The sequence below is a fragment of the Corella eumyota genome, chromosome 7, assembly GCF_963082875.1.
Source record: "Corella eumyota chromosome 7, kaCorEumy4.1, whole genome shotgun sequence".
Lineage (NCBI taxonomy): Eukaryota > Metazoa > Chordata > Ascidiacea > Phlebobranchia > Corellidae > Corella > Corella eumyota.
Window position 1 is genome coordinate 4260356 of NC_137496.1, and position 17689 is coordinate 4278044.

At 29.4% G+C, this 17689-nt stretch overlaps 4 protein-coding genes across 6 annotated transcripts; 1 reads left to right on the top strand and 3 right to left on the bottom strand.

The window, feature by feature from the left end:
• The first annotated feature begins 1316 nt into the window (after nt 1-1316).
• On the top strand, nt 1317-3401 carry LOC145759966 (3-oxo-5-alpha-steroid 4-dehydrogenase 1-like). The gene is made up of 3 exons (XM_082573821.1): nt 1317-1523; nt 2376-2594; nt 3015-3401. The coding sequence occupies exons 1-3, from the start codon at nt 1317-1319 to the stop codon at nt 3399-3401; spliced, it is 813 nt and encodes a 270-aa protein (XP_082429947.1).
• A 53-nt stretch (nt 3402-3454) lies between these two features.
• Nucleotides 3455-5873, bottom strand: LOC145758994 (ciliary microtubule-associated protein 3-like). Of its 2 annotated transcripts, none has more exons than XM_082572708.1 (6): nt 5717-5873; nt 4791-4942; nt 4480-4569; nt 4236-4378; nt 3854-3971; nt 3455-3694 (listed from the first exon to the last, which is right to left on the bottom strand). In XM_082572708.1, the coding sequence occupies exons 1-6, from the start codon at nt 5772-5774 to the stop codon at nt 3626-3628; spliced, it is 630 nt and encodes a 209-aa protein (XP_082428834.1). In that variant the 5' UTR covers nt 5775-5873; the 3' UTR covers nt 3455-3625. The 2 variants fall into 2 exon arrangements, with proteins under 2 accessions (XP_082428834.1, XP_082428835.1); XM_082572709.1 differs by lacking the exon at nt 5717-5873 and adding an exon at nt 5293-5691.
• A 236-nt stretch (nt 5874-6109) lies between these two features.
• On the bottom strand, nt 6110-14562 carry LOC145758993 (protein tweety homolog 3-like). 2 transcript variants are annotated; one of them, XM_082572707.1, is made up of 11 exons: nt 14302-14562; nt 13309-13478; nt 13039-13150; nt 12038-12246; nt 10195-10290; nt 9828-9900; nt 9017-9232; nt 8199-8440; nt 7801-8029; nt 7578-7610; nt 6110-7171 (listed from the first exon to the last, which is right to left on the bottom strand). In XM_082572707.1, exons 1-10 carry the CDS (start codon nt 14431-14433, stop codon nt 7581-7583), a joined length of 1509 nt encoding a protein of 502 aa, XP_082428833.1. In that variant the 5' UTR covers nt 14434-14562; the 3' UTR covers nt 6110-7171; nt 7578-7580. The 2 variants fall into 2 exon arrangements, with proteins under 2 accessions (XP_082428833.1, XP_082428832.1); XM_082572706.1 differs by lacking the exon at nt 7578-7610.
• A 539-nt stretch (nt 14563-15101) lies between these two features.
• On the bottom strand, nt 15102-17357 carry LOC145759778 (ankyrin repeat and FYVE domain-containing protein 1-like). Its single transcript, XM_082573620.1, has 7 exons — nt 17178-17357; nt 16824-16959; nt 16536-16606; nt 16262-16389; nt 15932-16022; nt 15571-15622; nt 15102-15487 (listed from the first exon to the last, which is right to left on the bottom strand). Exons 1-7 carry the CDS (start codon nt 17310-17312, stop codon nt 15375-15377), a joined length of 726 nt encoding a protein of 241 aa, XP_082429746.1. The 5' UTR covers nt 17313-17357; the 3' UTR covers nt 15102-15374.
• Between the last annotated feature and the right edge of the window lie 332 nt (nt 17358-17689).

Genomic DNA, 17689 nt, shown 5'->3' on the forward strand with positions numbered 1-17689 from the left:
TCCATTCGATCCATTCGGTCCATTCGATAACCATTTGATATACATTTGATCCATTCGATCCATTCGGTCCATTCCACAACCATTTGATATACATTCGATCCATTTGATCCATTCGGTCCATTCGATAACCATTTGATATACATTTGATCCATTCGATCCATTTGATCCATTCAATCCATTCGGTCCATTCGACAACCATTTGATATACATTTGATCCATTCGATCCATTCGGTCCATTCGATAACCATTTGATATACATTTGATCCATTCGACAACCATTTGATATACATTTGATCCATTCGGTCCATTCGACAACCATTTGATATACATTTGATCCATTCGATCCATTCGATCCTGTATAGTTTATAGGTACCCGAAATAGCGGTTTTTACACAAACTGATAAATTATTCAAAAATTGCCAATGACAAAGCAATTTTACCAACTCGGCTTAAATCAGGCTTTTCCAATACATATTCTGCCAAAATTAACTAGTTTAAATTAAAATATAAATAAACTGACAGGCAAACGCTAAACAAGTAAAAGTGGGGACATCCCCATCGTGTCATGTTAATTCAAGCTTTTAAACAAAATAATCAATAAAATTTCTATTTAATAATTTTTAAATTAAAAATTTTACCAATCAAAATTTTGTTATTAAAAAAAAGATATTTACACTATATAAACCAATATTTAAATAACTACTAACAAAATCTTAATTACAATACGTAACAAAACTAAATACAGCATTTACATAAAACAGGTCGTTTCTCGCAATTACCTTTGCCATGACGCAATCTAATAGGTTAATAATTATGAGTCTGGTTCTTAATTACATAATTTGATTAGACCGGGTAGCTGTTTCGCAGAAAAAACGTACGAATACAACATACAAGTATAACCTAGATACCTATACTTACATGCTAGGCTATCGGCGTACGCAGCAAAGAAGATAAACTGATCCGGTATGTGAACTTTATTTAAACTTATAAGCATACATTGTGGTTAAATAAAAGCGGCATTGCCGATAACAATGTTAGTAATGAGTTATTACCATAGGACATGTAAACCGATATTCGACAATGCAATGAAAAAAGCAACTCATCTAACAAAAGCATCAAGTTTTTAGGACAGAAGAAAGTAAAAAGTTAGAAAAAAATAATTATTACAGTTTAGTGATAAAGACTAGCAAAAGTGTATTCTAAAAGTTTTTTGTTCACTTTTATAATAAATTTAAAATATTGTATTTAAATCCTAGATATCTTAATTTAACCATTAGTAAATTAGCTCTAAAACTAAAGGAACATACCCACCAACAATGGCGTACACATATTTGGGCAAGATCTGCTTCGCGTTTTCCCCGACTCTGGACCATAAGGAAAGGGTTGATCTTATGGCAAGTGTAATGATAGATTCAGCTTGCCTTGCCCCGTTTTTTATTATAGGGGGTCTCATGCCTTATGGTCGGTACAGTTCTAATGCAAAAATGGCGACTCTCAACGCTAGAATAGCTTGGATAATACAGGTATCGTGACCATTTTTGCTATGTATGTAAAGTCTTCCATTTTAGGCTGCTCCTTTTTTTAAATTAGGGTTTAACAATAGTTACTGAAATGGCTAAGTACCAATTAATATGTAGTAGTACTTAACAGCAGCGTTTTAGTTTGATTTTTGGTTAGATATTAAATTTATTTTTGGTAATAATTTGTAGTGTCAAAATGAGCAAAGAAAAAATTAAACAAATTTGCATATGTAATTTTAAAAATATCGCAACCTAATGACGCACAGAAATATAAATACTTTTGAATTTAATATGGGTACCTATATGCCCAAGGTTTATTGACCTTGCAGTTTTATTTGTATTTAAACTACAGCCTATAAAAATATTTTAAATAATTTGAAAGCGAAGTTTGGTCCCAGCATCGAAAGTGGCATCAAATTATTACAACATAATTTATTAAATATTTTTTTAACTTTATCATTTTCATGAGCCCGCTAGGATAAAAAAATATCAAGAAATGTAAGGTTCATAAAAAGTTCACTACATCGCAATGTTTACAAGAATATAAAAACTAACAAAATTTTTGTTTGTCGTAGACCGCAAGTCAAACATAAAAGTATTTATTTCGAGTTCATCCATAGTTCAGTTTAGTGGCGCAAATTATTATTTATTATCATACGCGCGCACGTGTAAACTTAAAAAAGTTCATCTAAAAATTAGCGAACTGTTGAACTAAAAAGTCCAACTCGGTAACTTGACTTAATACCAAAAATAGCATACTTAATATAAAAATAAGTTGGGATAGGCTGGTTAAGGCATAATAACATCTAGCTTAGCAAAAATCCGATCTATATAACAAGCATTTACCTTTTCTAGGAACTGCCTTCATTTTTAATACCGGTTATTCTACTGGCCAAGTCGCTGTTCACCGACAGGCCGCCGACTCTGCCAGCAGTCGTGCTGCTCAGTGCATTCCTTCTTCATTACGGTTACCGAGTATTTGTGTACAGCAATGCCATTAGAGGAGGCAAGCCTTCGCCATTGTTTTTCTTCTTAACGGCAACTCTTTTCTGTTCATGTAATGGTTACATGCAGGTAACGTAAAGTTCATTTTTCAACTGTAATAATTACAGTTTTATTTGATCAAAGTCCTCAAATAAGACTGTTCATCAACGTTTATACTTAGTAAATTACATCATTGTTAAAACAGATTTCTAAATAGTAGAGTTTAACCGTAAGAATGTCATGTTTTTGTTTGCTTACCTTCGCTGGTTGCAATGCAGTACCAACATATTGCGTAACAAAAATAAACAAAGGTTTTGGCCTCATTGTGTTTCTGTTAGCTTGCGTTAAAATTGCAAACACAAAGTTACATCATTTATGCGTATAGTTTAGCTACGTAATTTAAAGAAGCCATCGTGTACTTTGTACTTAACGTTTTTCAGTTTCTCCTAAAATAATAATTATGTTTTAATACCCTTTAAAACTAAGGCTAACTTCTACTTTCACTTTCAGGCAACTTCGTTGATTTATTATTCAAAATATTCCAACGAGTGGCTAACAGAGTGGAATTTTATTCTCGGGATGCTGATATTTTTCTTCGGTTTATACACAAATACCCGCTGTGACAACATACTCCGCAGCCTAAGAAAGCCCGGCGAGACAGGTTATAAGGTACCACGTGGCTGGATGTTCGAATATGTTACTGGGGGTAACTATTTTGGCGAATCTTTGGAGTGGACAGGTTGGGCACTTGCCTGCTGGTCCCCTCACGCATTAGCTTTTGCCGTTTTTGCTACAGCTTTCTTGTCGTCTCGCAGTTACTCACACCACAAATGGTACCTCGAAAACTTCAAGAATTACCCAAGCAACAGAAAAATCTTCTTGCCATTTTTGATTTAGTTGATATCTTCATTAGCTCGTTGTGTTAGCGTTGTTAAGTTAGATGGTTTGAAGATTTTTTTTATTTTATTGAGAAAAGTTGTAACAAAATAAAGTATTTGTACTGTACATAATATGTTAAACACTTGAAGATAATCAGTGATCGCAGTTTTAACGATCATTTATCAAATAAAACATACAAACGAATACAAAAACGGGTTTTAAACGATTTTTTGAAACAAATTTCAATCGAAATACAAGCGAAAATAAGCTACTCTGTTACGAAATTTTCGGGATTCCTTATCGCCCAAAAGCTGCAAAAAGAATCATTTAAAAAGCTAATTAGAAGGCAAGCCACTCTCTGTTCATTGGTAAAGGTATAATCGAAAGTATACGCATAATTTTGACACTTTGCGTTTAAAAATTCGCAAAATATGTGTCGTTAAATATTTAACCTAAACCTCAAAACTTACCTCTGTTTTTAAGGTACGTTTTCCAATACTGGGTTGAATAGGTTTAATGGGTGCCCCAAATTGCTGTGGCCATTTAACTTGTCTGTTTCTTGGTACATCGTGCTCATATATGCCTGGTCTTTATACGCCATTGATGCAAAAATATATACTTAGTTAAATGCATACTTTTTCGTGTTTTATGCCTTGACAACTTTATTTATTTATATTACTTAATTTACATAGTGTAATGGCTGACACTATTGCCTTATTATAAAAAGGTGCCCTAAGTCAGTTGAACGTGGAAGCAGTGGGGATCGAACCCAAGAATCTATGGTACCTTAACCAGTACTTTTTATATACTTTAAAATTAATTTTAAAATTGCCCCCTAAATTATATATTTACCCAGGGGTTATCATTGGGTCAGAAGTTGGTTGTTTGAACCTCAAAGCCGAGGTTTCAAATGGTTTGTAAGCTGGTTTGGGTTTATCAGAATTGGTCCAATTTGTTTGGTAGGCAGTGGGGCTTGGTGTAACCATTTGATGGTTCTTAATTTTAAACCAAAAATACATTAAAAAATTAGTCAAAAACAGGTTAAAATTAGTAACTAAAAAACAAATAATTGTTTTTTTAACAGCATGTTGTTTACCCTTCCAAATCTGGGATCAGTTCTGGATCCACATGTGTATCCTCTTCTACTACAAATCCACTTGTCTAAGTTGTAAGTGAAACTGCTTACCTATAAAAAATTATAAACCATTTCAGTAACAATAGTTCACATTCTACCATTTACTGTATAGGACAGACAGTATAAGAGGGTTAAAGCATAGATACATGTGGTTACACTGTTTAAGTACATAGTTGTAAATGCTAGTTCGACCAATGTGAATTTCTTAGCCATATTACACTTAGAGCAAGCAGAAAATGATACAGTTTAAATTAAAACAATAGGCTACCTACCTCTGCATTGTTATAACACCCAGGGCCTCTATGCGGAGCTCCTTTTAACGGATATAACTCATTCCCAGTCCTGTCTGGAGCACAAATATGTGGAAACAATCCTCTGTCAAGTGTGGTCCCAAACGATACAGCTTTTCTGTACGGATCTTGAACTAAAAGTTAAATACATCAAAATGAATATAGTCCTTTCATGTTCTTTGATGTTAGTTAAATAGTTTTGACTTAATAATGCATTGATATCGCTTAAGCTTTGCAACTAAATAATAGCTACGTGATATGTTAGTAAATAAAAAGCTACCAGTTTAATTTACAAGAAATAAATCAACATCAGGGGTTTTAAATTAGATAAAAATAAAGATGAAGATATCTAAAGGTTAGAAAAATTTGTTAATAAAAACAAACACAAAAGTGGTAATCAGTGTTATAATATGTTGCTGATTAGTTTTGACTACTTGTAACTAACTAACATGGCACTGCAAGTTGTATTTTCTACATTACTTACAGTCCAGATCCATAAACATGATGAATGTATTACGGAATGACAACAGGAAAATGAATAGATGTAGTAATTGAATAAATGATAATTTATAAAGCTTAAAAATTCACTTAAGCTTAAAAAATTTTAAAAGTATTCTTTCAAATAATAATGTTGTTAATAACATATGATATAAAAACATTTAGTGATTGTAGCTACACTTTAAAATAAGAAATAAATTTGATAATTCGTTCAATTGGCAAAGAAATAATAGATAGTATGGAAGTTAACTAAACATTTTTCAGTCTTTTCTAACTGCATGTTTTATTGCCTGTGTAATTAATTTACTTACTATGTAACTAGGAAAGAAATTATAACGCTATATACTTTAAAGTGAGCAATTTAAAACAGTAAAATAAATTTTGGTATAAAAAAAATATATATTTTGAACCTTTGCTTTGTTCATCAAAATCAAAGTCTTGCGAAACTGATGGTAATGCTTGAATCATTGTAAATCTTAATAAGCCCAAACCCTCATTAAGGTTCCAACAATTAAACTATATTTAGGCTCTAGCTAGTATAAACATTAGCCTAATTTTTTTAACTTTTTACGCGGAAAAAAATATTTTGACCGGAGGCACGAACAGCTTATTACGTAGTCATGGTAACCTGCATATATTGTTCCGTTTATCCTCGTCAATTTAAAATTTACTTTTAGTTCATGTAAAACATAATTTTGTTCCTATTTTTGGCACTTACTTAATAAAATAAGTTGTAAATAGTACTTACCACATTATTAGGTAAAATAACATAAAAAATAAACTTAAAAAAACTAAATTAAATTCACATATTCTTGTATTTAAATAACTATAACAAACAGAAACTTGACAAGTTAAAAAAAGTGAACAATATATAAAGAAAAAAATCCCGTACCAAATCAACCCTAGCTATAATATTTTCTATTTTAAAACAATATGCATTAATATACAAGCAATATAAATTGAGAGTTGAATAAATAAATGACAATATTAAAAGCACTTTTTAAAAAAATTTAAGTACCAAACTAAATCATATTTTTTGGTATAAAGTAATAAAAAGGCACCAATAAAGTTATTTAACTGAATTACAGTACACATATACAGTTGCAAAGCTACAAGAGAAATTTGTGAGGCATTAGTAGCAGTATTCATGGCTTCAGCACTTAAAAACACAACATACAAATTAGAGTTAAGAAAAAGGCAAATTGAATACTGTTGTGGTAAATCATGTTAGTAAAATTCGGTTAAAAGTAAGTCAGTTAAACACGAAAATCAGAGAAAATTTAGATTAGTTCATTAACTTACAATTTTTATAACAATTTAATAAAATTACTGCACACATGTAAATATTCAAGGCACCATTAAAATTTTAATTGTTTAAGGTAGACATAAAGATAAAGGCACCATTTAAAAAATAAAAATACTGCTATTCAACCTAAATAAATTTTTTTCATAAATCAAAAATGAAATGACATGTTTATTATGCAGTAAAAAAAAACAAGTGGTTAAAGGTAAAAATATTTACAGAGACCGTTTATTTAAATATTTTAAAATCGGCATCAGCGTTAGTTCTACACAAAAATAGGTAAAAAAAATATGAAAACATGCAAAGTGCTCTTTTAAAACAGTCAATCAGATAAAATATATTTTTGAATGGCAAGCCAAAAATATTTTTATAAAATTTTTGTTGTCAACTTTTTTTTAAATTTTGATTTTTTTGTTATAGCAAACGCTTCGGCGCAAGAAAGAGATTTCGAACAACTTGGCAGCGTTCACTTGAATGAAAATGTATCGCTTGAGTGATTATGATGATGTCACAATGCTTACTCGTCACTGTACAGTGATGAACGTGGTCGTGGAGGTGAATACTAAAAAAAATTTTAAAAAATCAAAAATTAAAAATTTTGAAAAAAAATTAAAAAAAAATTTTTTAACTCCAAAAACACAAAATTTTTATTTCAAAATCTTACAAACCTTCTTAATAAGTAAAATATGAAATCAATGTTATGATAATGAATATTAATGACAAGGCATTCTCGATTACATAACAAATGCAACCCGCATACACATTCAGCTAAACACTATAAGGCTTATATGACACATTTTGTTAACATTTTTAACAACTATATAAGTCAAAATACAAGCTAATTCATGCTCTGTTATTTCTACCCCACATTTCTAATGGTTAATACATTATTCTTAACAAAATGCTGCTTTAGTTCAATTAGATTTCTATTTTTAAAATTTTGGTTTTAAAGTTAAAACTATAATTACAGTTTAGCGGAGAGGTGGGTTGTTTCTGTAAGCCTAAAAATTCACTTATTAAGGCATGTGTTGATACTAAACAGCATTTTATACAGTCTCAAATTCCCAAAAAATCATGAAGACAATATATTCATAGTTTCATAGTAAAAAAAATTAAATTAAAAAATTTTCTAAATTTTTTTTAAATCAAAATATTTTTTTCTAAAAAAATTTATTGGCTCCTCCAACGTACCGGAGGTGGTTGCTCCAAAAGGGAAACATCCTCTTCCGATCTTCTGAAAAAGCTTAGACTGTGTGTGGCAGCCGGAAGATTAGTGTTTGACTGATGACTGCTGATCGTCCTGGAGTACCTTTCTTCCGGAGCAATATAAAGAGGATTATTGGTGCGACTCTGTCTAGATGTTGTGGTGGTCACAGGAGGAAGGAATACATCATCGAGATCAAGATCGTGATCATTGTTCCTAAAAAATTAAAAAAAATAATTTGTAAAGCTATGGAAGCAAGTTAAACTAAAACAAAAAACCCCCCTAAAAAAAAATTACCCCCCAAATAAAACTAAAAATCCCCAAAAAATTGATTTTTATTTAGTAAAATAATTTGTGTAAGTAAAAAGAATCGAGTCACTTTTACCTTGCTGATTTAGAGAATCTTTTCCAAGTTTTAGGCGCTGCGCAAAGCATCGCCGTTAAAGCTAAACAGGTAGCTAATAATGAGCAAGCCAACACAAAAAATCCTTCTACTGTCGATCCACAAATAGCTGGAATAAATTGGTTCAACGCTTGATTCACTTCTTTACAATCTAAGTGTTGTGACAGATTGTCAAGAGTGTGGCCAAGTTCTTTGTTTTTATGTAGAGCTGATTTCACCAACTCCTGTAAAAATTAATTTGTTTGTTTATTTTAAACATTAATTCTCCCCAAAACTAAAAATTGGAAATTTAGGGCAAGGCATTTGTTGTCATTGTATTAGGTATAGGTTTCGACTTCCACTGCTTTTTTTCCTAGAAGTACCCTTGAATATTTAACTTTAACCAATCCAAAACCATTCTCTATTAAATGTCAGCATTAAAAACTGACAGATATAAAGTTAGACTGGTTCGGTATAAAGGTGCCCTATGTTTAGACTGTGAAGTTAGCTTTTTTGCATCAAAAATAATTAAACATAAAAGTTGTTAAATTTTTTTTTCATAAAAATAGAAGAACTGAAAACTTTAAAAAATACCCAAGTAACCGAAGAAAATAACAAATCAAAAATAGTATTCTTAGTTAACTCATAAAAACCCCCAAAAAAATTTTTAAGTAATTTTTCGCTTTCACTACCTCTCTACTCATTACACCGGTACATAACAAATAGGTATATACTTAAAATACCAAACTTATTTTAAGTGGCACCTTTTTCATAAAATGACAACATATCTTATTCATAAATTAAAATGTTACTTAAAATACCGTGTTTGCGTCCGTTTGATTAATATCTCTCAAAATTTCGTTGATATTTTCCACAGTTGACATAGCTTCTTTCATAGTATCTTCATACATGTCTGTCGTCCCAGCTTCTTGCGAGCAGGCCAAGTAATATTCAGCTGTGGCGTTATTCATGTACAACTTGTCAACTGCCTGGCTTTTGATATATTCATAAGGGTCCATGCATAAATCGGCCAAAGCCTAAAAAAATCGAAAATTTAATTAAATAGAAAAAAGACAACTATTTAATAGAATTATACATTAAAGTAAAGATTGTCTTTTTTATGTTTATTGGGAAAGTTGACTTCACTACCTAAATATAGAGTAGCAACAGTATTGAGTTGCCTTTGGCAGTTTGGGATATTATAGATTATAATTGTCCAATAATTAAACTGCTGATTAAGTGTTGGCTCAGCAGAAGTTTATACCATTTATAGCGCCTTAATCAAAGGCCTAACAGCATAAGAGCAGTGGGAATTGAACCCAGGACCTCATGTAGTGAAGCCAAGTGCTTGATTTTATTTAACAATGCAAGCCAAAAAATACAATTTAAAATTAAATATAAGTTCAAGGCCTATTTAAATAAAGAAATAAGGTTGTCAAACAAAGTATGTAACTACAAAGAATAAGCCAACACACACCTACTTAAAGACTATATGTAAATAAAAGAGTATAAAATTACACCATAACCTGCTAAGCAAACTAAAATCCTAACATTTACATACGATAATAAAAAAAGTTTAACACAAAAATAATAAAACATAGTTAGATGTAATTTATTTTAACTTAGACTTACCACATCGACCATCAAGTCAGTACCAATATAAAGGTAAGATGCCACAAGGCATACCAAGCCTATAAAAGTCGTCCTAAACAAAAAACATATATTAAAGTATATTAAAACAGGTGTAGATATTCTAAGTTTAATAGTATGTGGTTTTATTGACAGAGTGATATAGGCGTCTAGACATTTTAATTATGTGTAAGTTATCCCTTTGCAAATAAAATTGTGAAAGTAATTGATCTATATAAATTTATGATTATAATAATGTAGATTTTATTAACCTAAAGTCTTAAGAATTAACTAATACTAAAAAATTTATTTTTCATCAGTGAAAATTTTTTTAAAGATATGTTATAATTGAATTATAATTTCGACTTACATAATGAGAAGACATTTTGACCTAAAACAGACTCCACAAAGTCCTAATAAACATACAAGACCCTCCAATCCAATCAGACAAAAAGTGACCAAAAATCTAAAAAAAAATAATTTTTAAATATTAATTTGAAATCGAAAAATATTCCTTTAAAATAGTCTAAATGCGGTAACTATACTCTTAACAAAGCAATTCAATTATTTGATCCCAGTTCTAGTTTATAATATAATGGTGTAGTGATCTATAAGGATTATAGCAGGCTATATAATTGTAGTTTGTCTACATTAGAGATTAATTCCGTACAAATGAATAAAGAAAAGTTTACATAACTGTTTAAATAAACAGATTAGCAAACTACACGGACTAAATAAACTAATGGTAAAGAAAAAAAAAATTAAAAACGTATTATATATAATAAAGCTTAAAGACAATTTGACCTTTAAAATAAAAAAACCTGCAGTTCGTAATAGTCGCAAGTTGTGACCATGTTACAACATATAAAATGCAGCAGAAAAATGCGAGCAATTGTCTATTAAAATTCATGTATATACCTAATCTAATAATATTCAAAAACAAAATTTAAGCAAAATACGGTGTTAATAATATTAGAATAAAAATATCAGTCTTAAGTTCAACAGACTTATGATTGAAACAGGAAAAATTCAACTAAATTATTGACATTTTTTTTCAAAGTAAAAATTGTTGTGTGTAACATGATTCACGAAATTCGAAAAAACAAAAAAACCTAAAATAGTTAACAAAAGAATCATGAGAAACAGTCACTAATTTCACAACACACGCTTAGTTGAGGCAACAAAACCAACCACAATGACTTAAAATGTATTTCTCCTATTCTCAACCAAAATCTTAACATTTTTATATGAAATACTGTATAACCATACCGCATACCAAATTATTGGTAAACAAAAATAGAAAATCTTAACGGTAAAAGAAAATATATAGCATATGCTAAAATATAAAGCATAGAAATTTTAAGTGAATAATGTATTACATTATTAAAATATACATAGTCAAAAATTGAGTGTTTTAAAATGACCATATAGTCCAATATAGTAATTAAAACTGTTTTTAAATATTTTGCCCAGGGGCTTATTACAAAAACCTGATTGCTTTGAGTTATTGCAATATACATGTAAAAATTTATAACACATATCCTTGTTTGTTATAGTTATAGCCAAAATTTAAAAGGTGTTTAAAAGTAAAAAACACACAAACAAAAACAGAGAAGACAAACAATCAAGTTTTCAGCAAAACAATTTTAAAATTGAGTGTAAACATAATTAAAAAATGAATGAAATTATTTTACAAAGAGATTACGCCGGTATGCCTTTATATTTCACAAACCCACACGAAAGATAATTAACCCACTTTTCTTCAAGAGCGGTATTGTATTGTAATTAAATTAACTACAGTTACAACAGAATGTCTGGCATGCCAAGCTGGCTACGAAGTATCTGCTATAATAACTACTCGACATATTTTGTGTTTGAATATTTAATCAAAATTTCTTCGAAGTTTGATAAGGTTTTAGTAAGTATTGCTAAATGTAGGATTGACTTCCTGTTGCATTGGTATATATATATATAACCGCAATGTGATATATCGATAAAATATTTGATAAGGAAATGGAATGCCAATTAGAAATGACTTTGTAATTGATAATAACTAAAAAAAGTTATTTGTAACCCAGAAAAAAAAAATTTTAAAAACAGATATTATACCAACTTTTTTACAAAATTTTGTTCTAAGTTTAATTAGCACAATTAAATTTCCTAAAACTCAAAGTAACAGTGCTATCATATAATTTTAAAGCTTTAAAACTAACCTGTGCCATTCAGCGATTTCAAACAAGTGTACAGCCCATTCCAGCCTGTCGTTTGCACCTTCAGTTTGGTCTGGAAGTTCCTCCGAAAACTCGTTTAGTTTTTGGATTGCTTCGTCCAAAGCAATAGAATCGGAACTCATTGGGTCTTGTGCTATCAGCTTGTTAGATTTCTCTGTTAAATCATCAAGAAGTTCGTTTGCTTCCATGACCTTGTGACCAAAAAAAAATCAAAAGAAGTTGGAACAAAATCATTTTAGAAAAGTTGAAAAAAAAAATTTTTTTTGAAAATAATATTATGTTTCACATTATTTCAGGCACAGCTAACATATACATATAATGAACAAAAAAGGGCGTTAATGAAAATGTAACAAAAAGCGACATATTCTCAGTCAATTATAAGTAAAGGGGGCAATTAAAGTGTGTTAAGTAGGCTACCACTTCATCCTATATACAGTGTCAAACAACAGTAAAAAAAAGAAGTTAAAAACAACTTTGTTTTTGTATTTATTTTTTACCGAAAAATTGTATATATAATCCAACAAGTTATTAATCTGGGTTAGGTAAAGTATTAACATTAACGTCATAACAACATGACGATACTGCAAATTCCAATCTAACTTATAAGTTCTAAATCATTAATCACTTTTGCTCTGCCATTGCCCTTGGGCACTGTGGATTAGTATTTCACCTCATATGTGTGTAGTAATATTAATTAAGTGTATATGTGTTTTATATATATCCTTTCTTATTACATAGTCATGCACTTCTTAAAAAGTTATTACATATTCGATCAAGTGTTTATAATAAAGACTAAAACACAAAATCAATAATACCAAAAAACGATTTTAAATTTGGTAATTATGCTGTTAAACGAATACTATGCATTTTAAACACGCATTACAAATACCAAACAGCAGAACCTAAGAATAAAACACTGCTTAAAACTCTTCTAGAATATATACAATTTAAGGCATTTTTGGGTAAATTTTAAAGAAAATTACCTCTACTGTTATAGTTGAAAATGATTGGTTGATATCTGATGTAGCTGAAGAAGCGGTCGTTATTCCTTCGTTACTTTGAAACGTCCCATACACACTTACCCCAACTCCACCGCTAAAATAAAAGAAAAAACATTTATATATATTCATAGATTTATTAGAATCTACTAAAGTAACATTTTTCTTTATTTTTAAACAACAAAAAAATCCAACAAAAACTGTGTAAACTAAGCATTATTAAAACATTTATTAACATATTTATTAAAAGCTTACATTGCCAGCATGACAAAAACAATCATAAGACAGACGCTACAGTAACATGCTGAGCTGTTGACTTTATTTGGAGCTGCTCTTTTAACCCCGATGCAGCAATAAAAAAATAAAAATCCAATCATCGTGAACAAAAGTAGGACGACTGGCATAAGGGCAATCATGGCCAAACTCTGTAAATAAATAAATACAAATTTTGAGTTAATTTATTTAATCCTAATGTGGGAAGATTGACTTTTTTTGTATAAATCTTTATCCTCGATGTGGGAAAGTCGAATGCGCGACTTAAACATAAAAGAACATCAGTTACTCCGACCCAGTCCCGAGTTGCCTTTGCCAGTTTGGGATATTATAGATTATAATGGCCCGATAATTATGCTGCTTATTAAGTGCTGGCCCAGCAGGACTTCGTACCGTTTATAGCGCCTTATTCAAGGGCGCTACAGCATAAGATCAGTGGGGATTTAACCCACGACCTCATGTGTGGTGTAGCAAGTGTTCTTACTTTACTCTTAAACAAAGAACAAAAATTTTTTTAAAGTTGTTAAAACTGTGGCCATGTTAAGCCTGTGGTTTTTGGAATCAATATTTCTGGAATTTTTACTAATTTTTATAGAACTTTCACTAATTTTTATAGTTCTTCGATACTTTTACAGCTTTAAAAAAGATGAAGAACCATAAATTTATTATGATTCAATTTTTTTACCCTAGCCCTAACTTAAATTACCTTTGCCAGATTGAACTTCATTAACCTTGTTAATTAACTTGATAATTGTTTTTTGCAATATCCATAAGGTAGTACTACAGAAAGTGTCTTACTTAGATACAATACTTAGTGTAAATAGTTGCCTGCTTACAAATAAATTATAAAAACATCCATTGCCTTTACCCCCTTAAAAATATATACCTGGTAAGTTTATATTAACACAGACATAGAATACATATGTATATATACATATTTATAATTTACATGCATATTTATATTCAAAGTCAAACCTGTAAATAATTAGCATCATCAAATGTAAATTGTGGGTCTTCTAATATGTCAAATTTAAATGTGATGTGAGGAAAGGAATGAAGAAAAGTTGTTAGATCTGAAGGGTGATAGTTGATAGAAGTTAAATCCATTGTTTTTGTTCTTGATGTAATCCAATTGTCAAAAAAATAAAAAAACGAAAAGTTAAAAACGTCTTCCTTCTGTCGTTAGTTCGTGACTTTATTTATTTTTGCCTAAATGTTTAAAACGATATTTTAATACAAATCTGAAAAATAAAACATGAATCACAACATTTTGCCAGTTAATTAGACTTAAATTAATAAATAATAAGATTATTTTAACCAGTAAAAAAAAAGAAATAGACGTTACAATAGGTTATTTTTTCAAGTAATTTATTTAAGAGTATTCCCTTTAAAGCGGTATATTTAGTTACCCACACACTTAAGCAGACTAAGTATTCACGCATACAACAAACATTTACGTCTTCGCGTTACACAACTAAGCGAAACCGTATTTAAACAAAAACTTTGCGCTTCGCTCGTGACTTATGGTGAAAGGGGTTTACGATTTTTTATAAAAATTAAAGTTGTGACAGGATGCGACAACACCAAGGTTGTGACAGTTTTTCACGACTATTTTTTCTTGATTGTAAATTTTAATTTTTTTTATTTGGTCACTCATTACCTTGGATTATTATTAAAAGTTACCATACTGTTTTTAACCTTTATATACATTTTTTCCTTGTGTTTTTAGTGTTCGTTGAATACTAGCATACATGGCTCAGTAATATATTGTCCTGTGAAAAATATTTTTTTATTTTAATAAAAATTCACAGTTTAACAATTATAAACTATCAAATTTAAAGCAAGGGTTTAAAACACACAGTTAAAAATATAAAAAAAAACATTTTCAAATCACGAATCTAATAAAGTGATAACCTTAAAAGCTTACAGAATACAGTGTAATATAAATACCCAAATTTACAACATATCAAAAGACCATTTTTGTAGTAACTTAAACTTATAAAATTGGGGTATTAAGGCTACAAATCATCCATAAAATAACATTTCAATCAGTTCCATTGGAGCAGACTTGACATGTTTGTAGAAGACGATCGACGAGACGTCGTTCTAGTTTCTGTCTCAGCCAAAATATCCCCTCCTAATACAGCCTTCATTTGGTTTGCTAAAAAGCGAAATATTTTACATAGAACAAAATATGAATGAAGTAATAACATAATATTTAATTATTATTGTGATTTCACATACATGAATTTAGAGATAGCTTTCCCATTCTTGAACTAGGTGGGGTGTATTCAGCCTGTTTAAATGCAAAAAATATTTTAAAAAAGAGTACATATTAGAAATTATATATTTATCTCAAAAAAATAACAAATTCAGTTGTTTAAAAATCGAGTTAATTTAAATGCCTTTCTAGCCTTTAAATTTAATTAAAAGCCCCTTAATTTAATTAATTTTCATTCTATAAATAGGTAATTTAACCCTTAGCGTTAAGAAAATTAAAAGACAAAGAGTAATTTAAAATAAACAACAAAACAAAAAACTAACAACTAAATAATCTCAATAGCAACTTTAATTCATTTTAAAATAACTGAAATAATTATTATACCATAACTATACCAGTTTTGGTAACTGGTGAATTCAATTCTAATGCATCTTGTCTCAACAATCCCTTTTTTATTAAATTATTAACAGTTGTTCTAAAAAAGAAACAAAATATAAGTTTTTATTGTACCCCATGTATTTTAGTAAACTTGATTTTATAACCATACAAAATACTACTCTTAAATCTATTGAAATGGTTTATAGAAGAACTAAAGCATATTTTAAACTACAAATCTGATTTTGTCTTATTAACAACTACAATATTTTTATTAAGTCTTGTACAATCTAATTAAAAAACAAAAAATCTTCTAAAATATATAAATTTAATTTTTACCTTGGTTTTTGCAATGTTGCAAACAGAGGCCAAATTTTATCAGATGCTGATGCAATATCAATACTTGTTCTACCTTGAAAATCTTTTAGGTTTACTTTGGCATTATTTTCAAGTAGCAATTCTACCACCTAAATAAAAACAGTGACATGTATTTAGGAATAAGAACTATATATACATATAACTATATATATACACATTAAAAGCATGAGAACTATATACACATATGTTATAATTTTTAAATTAAGATATTTAGTTTAAAAAATTAAAGAAATACATTATGATGTTCCTGGAAGCATGCTGCATGTAATGGTGTCCACAACGTTTCTTTGTTGGTATGATTTAAATCTATAAAATATAAAATTTTATACACATCACTAGATTAGAAATGTAGCTGACTGTCATAAAAATTAAACTTTTAATTACACATACAAAATTTAGTTATATTCATTATTTTTTAATTAAAAAAAATAGGGTAGGGTTTATAATTAAATCCTTTCTTGATTCTCTATAAAATAATAGCCGTGTTTTTAATGTCTTATAAAAAAACAAATAGTAAGTATACCTGCACCATACTCTATCAGTGCCTTAACAACATCATAAAAACCCCAAAATGCAGAAGTGTAAAGTTGTCCTTGAATAAAATCATGAAACGAATGGGAATTGGTTGGTGGTTTGTCATTTAAAAATTCTTCAAGTAGCTAACCAAATAAAAAAATTAAAATAAAGGTTTACTATAGGTGTAAAAATACCTATAAATAATTTTACTAGTCAAAATATGAGTAAGATTTTAGATTAGCCTATACAAAAGACATAATCTTCTACCCTTCATGGGAGTTCTTATATGAGACCTATAATTTTTTTATAAGGTCCGAGGTGTATAAATTGAGCTCATTTTTAGCACAAACCACCTTTTTACCTTATCGTCGCATTTCAAAGCAACAGACGAAAGTTGATAAGTTAAACTTGCAACGTCAGTTCTTTCCAGTAAGAAAGATAACTTCTGATATATTTCAGCTTCTGTAGCACGCTTTTGCGCTTTATCTTTGGCCATTGATAATTCTTAATGCAATTGTAGATGAAACAAAATACAAATGAATGTAACGTAACGTTTCTACGAAAACACTTGAATAAAAGAGCGGGAAATCACCTAAACTAAGCTTACTTGGTAAAGATTGTATACCACAAAATACGTTTAAACTGAAGTATAGTACAAAAACATTCTAAAAATATAATTTTTGAAAATTTTAAATACATTTATGCTTTTGTTTACAGCAAATAACACAAATAAACAAAACAATTTTCTAAATTAAAATTAGCACGAAACAGCTTGAATTAACATGACGCGCATCAATAATCTCCAGTGTAATATTTGTAAAAATAAATTTAAAGAAAAGCTCTATTTTAAATCATAATCGTTTCCCAATTAAA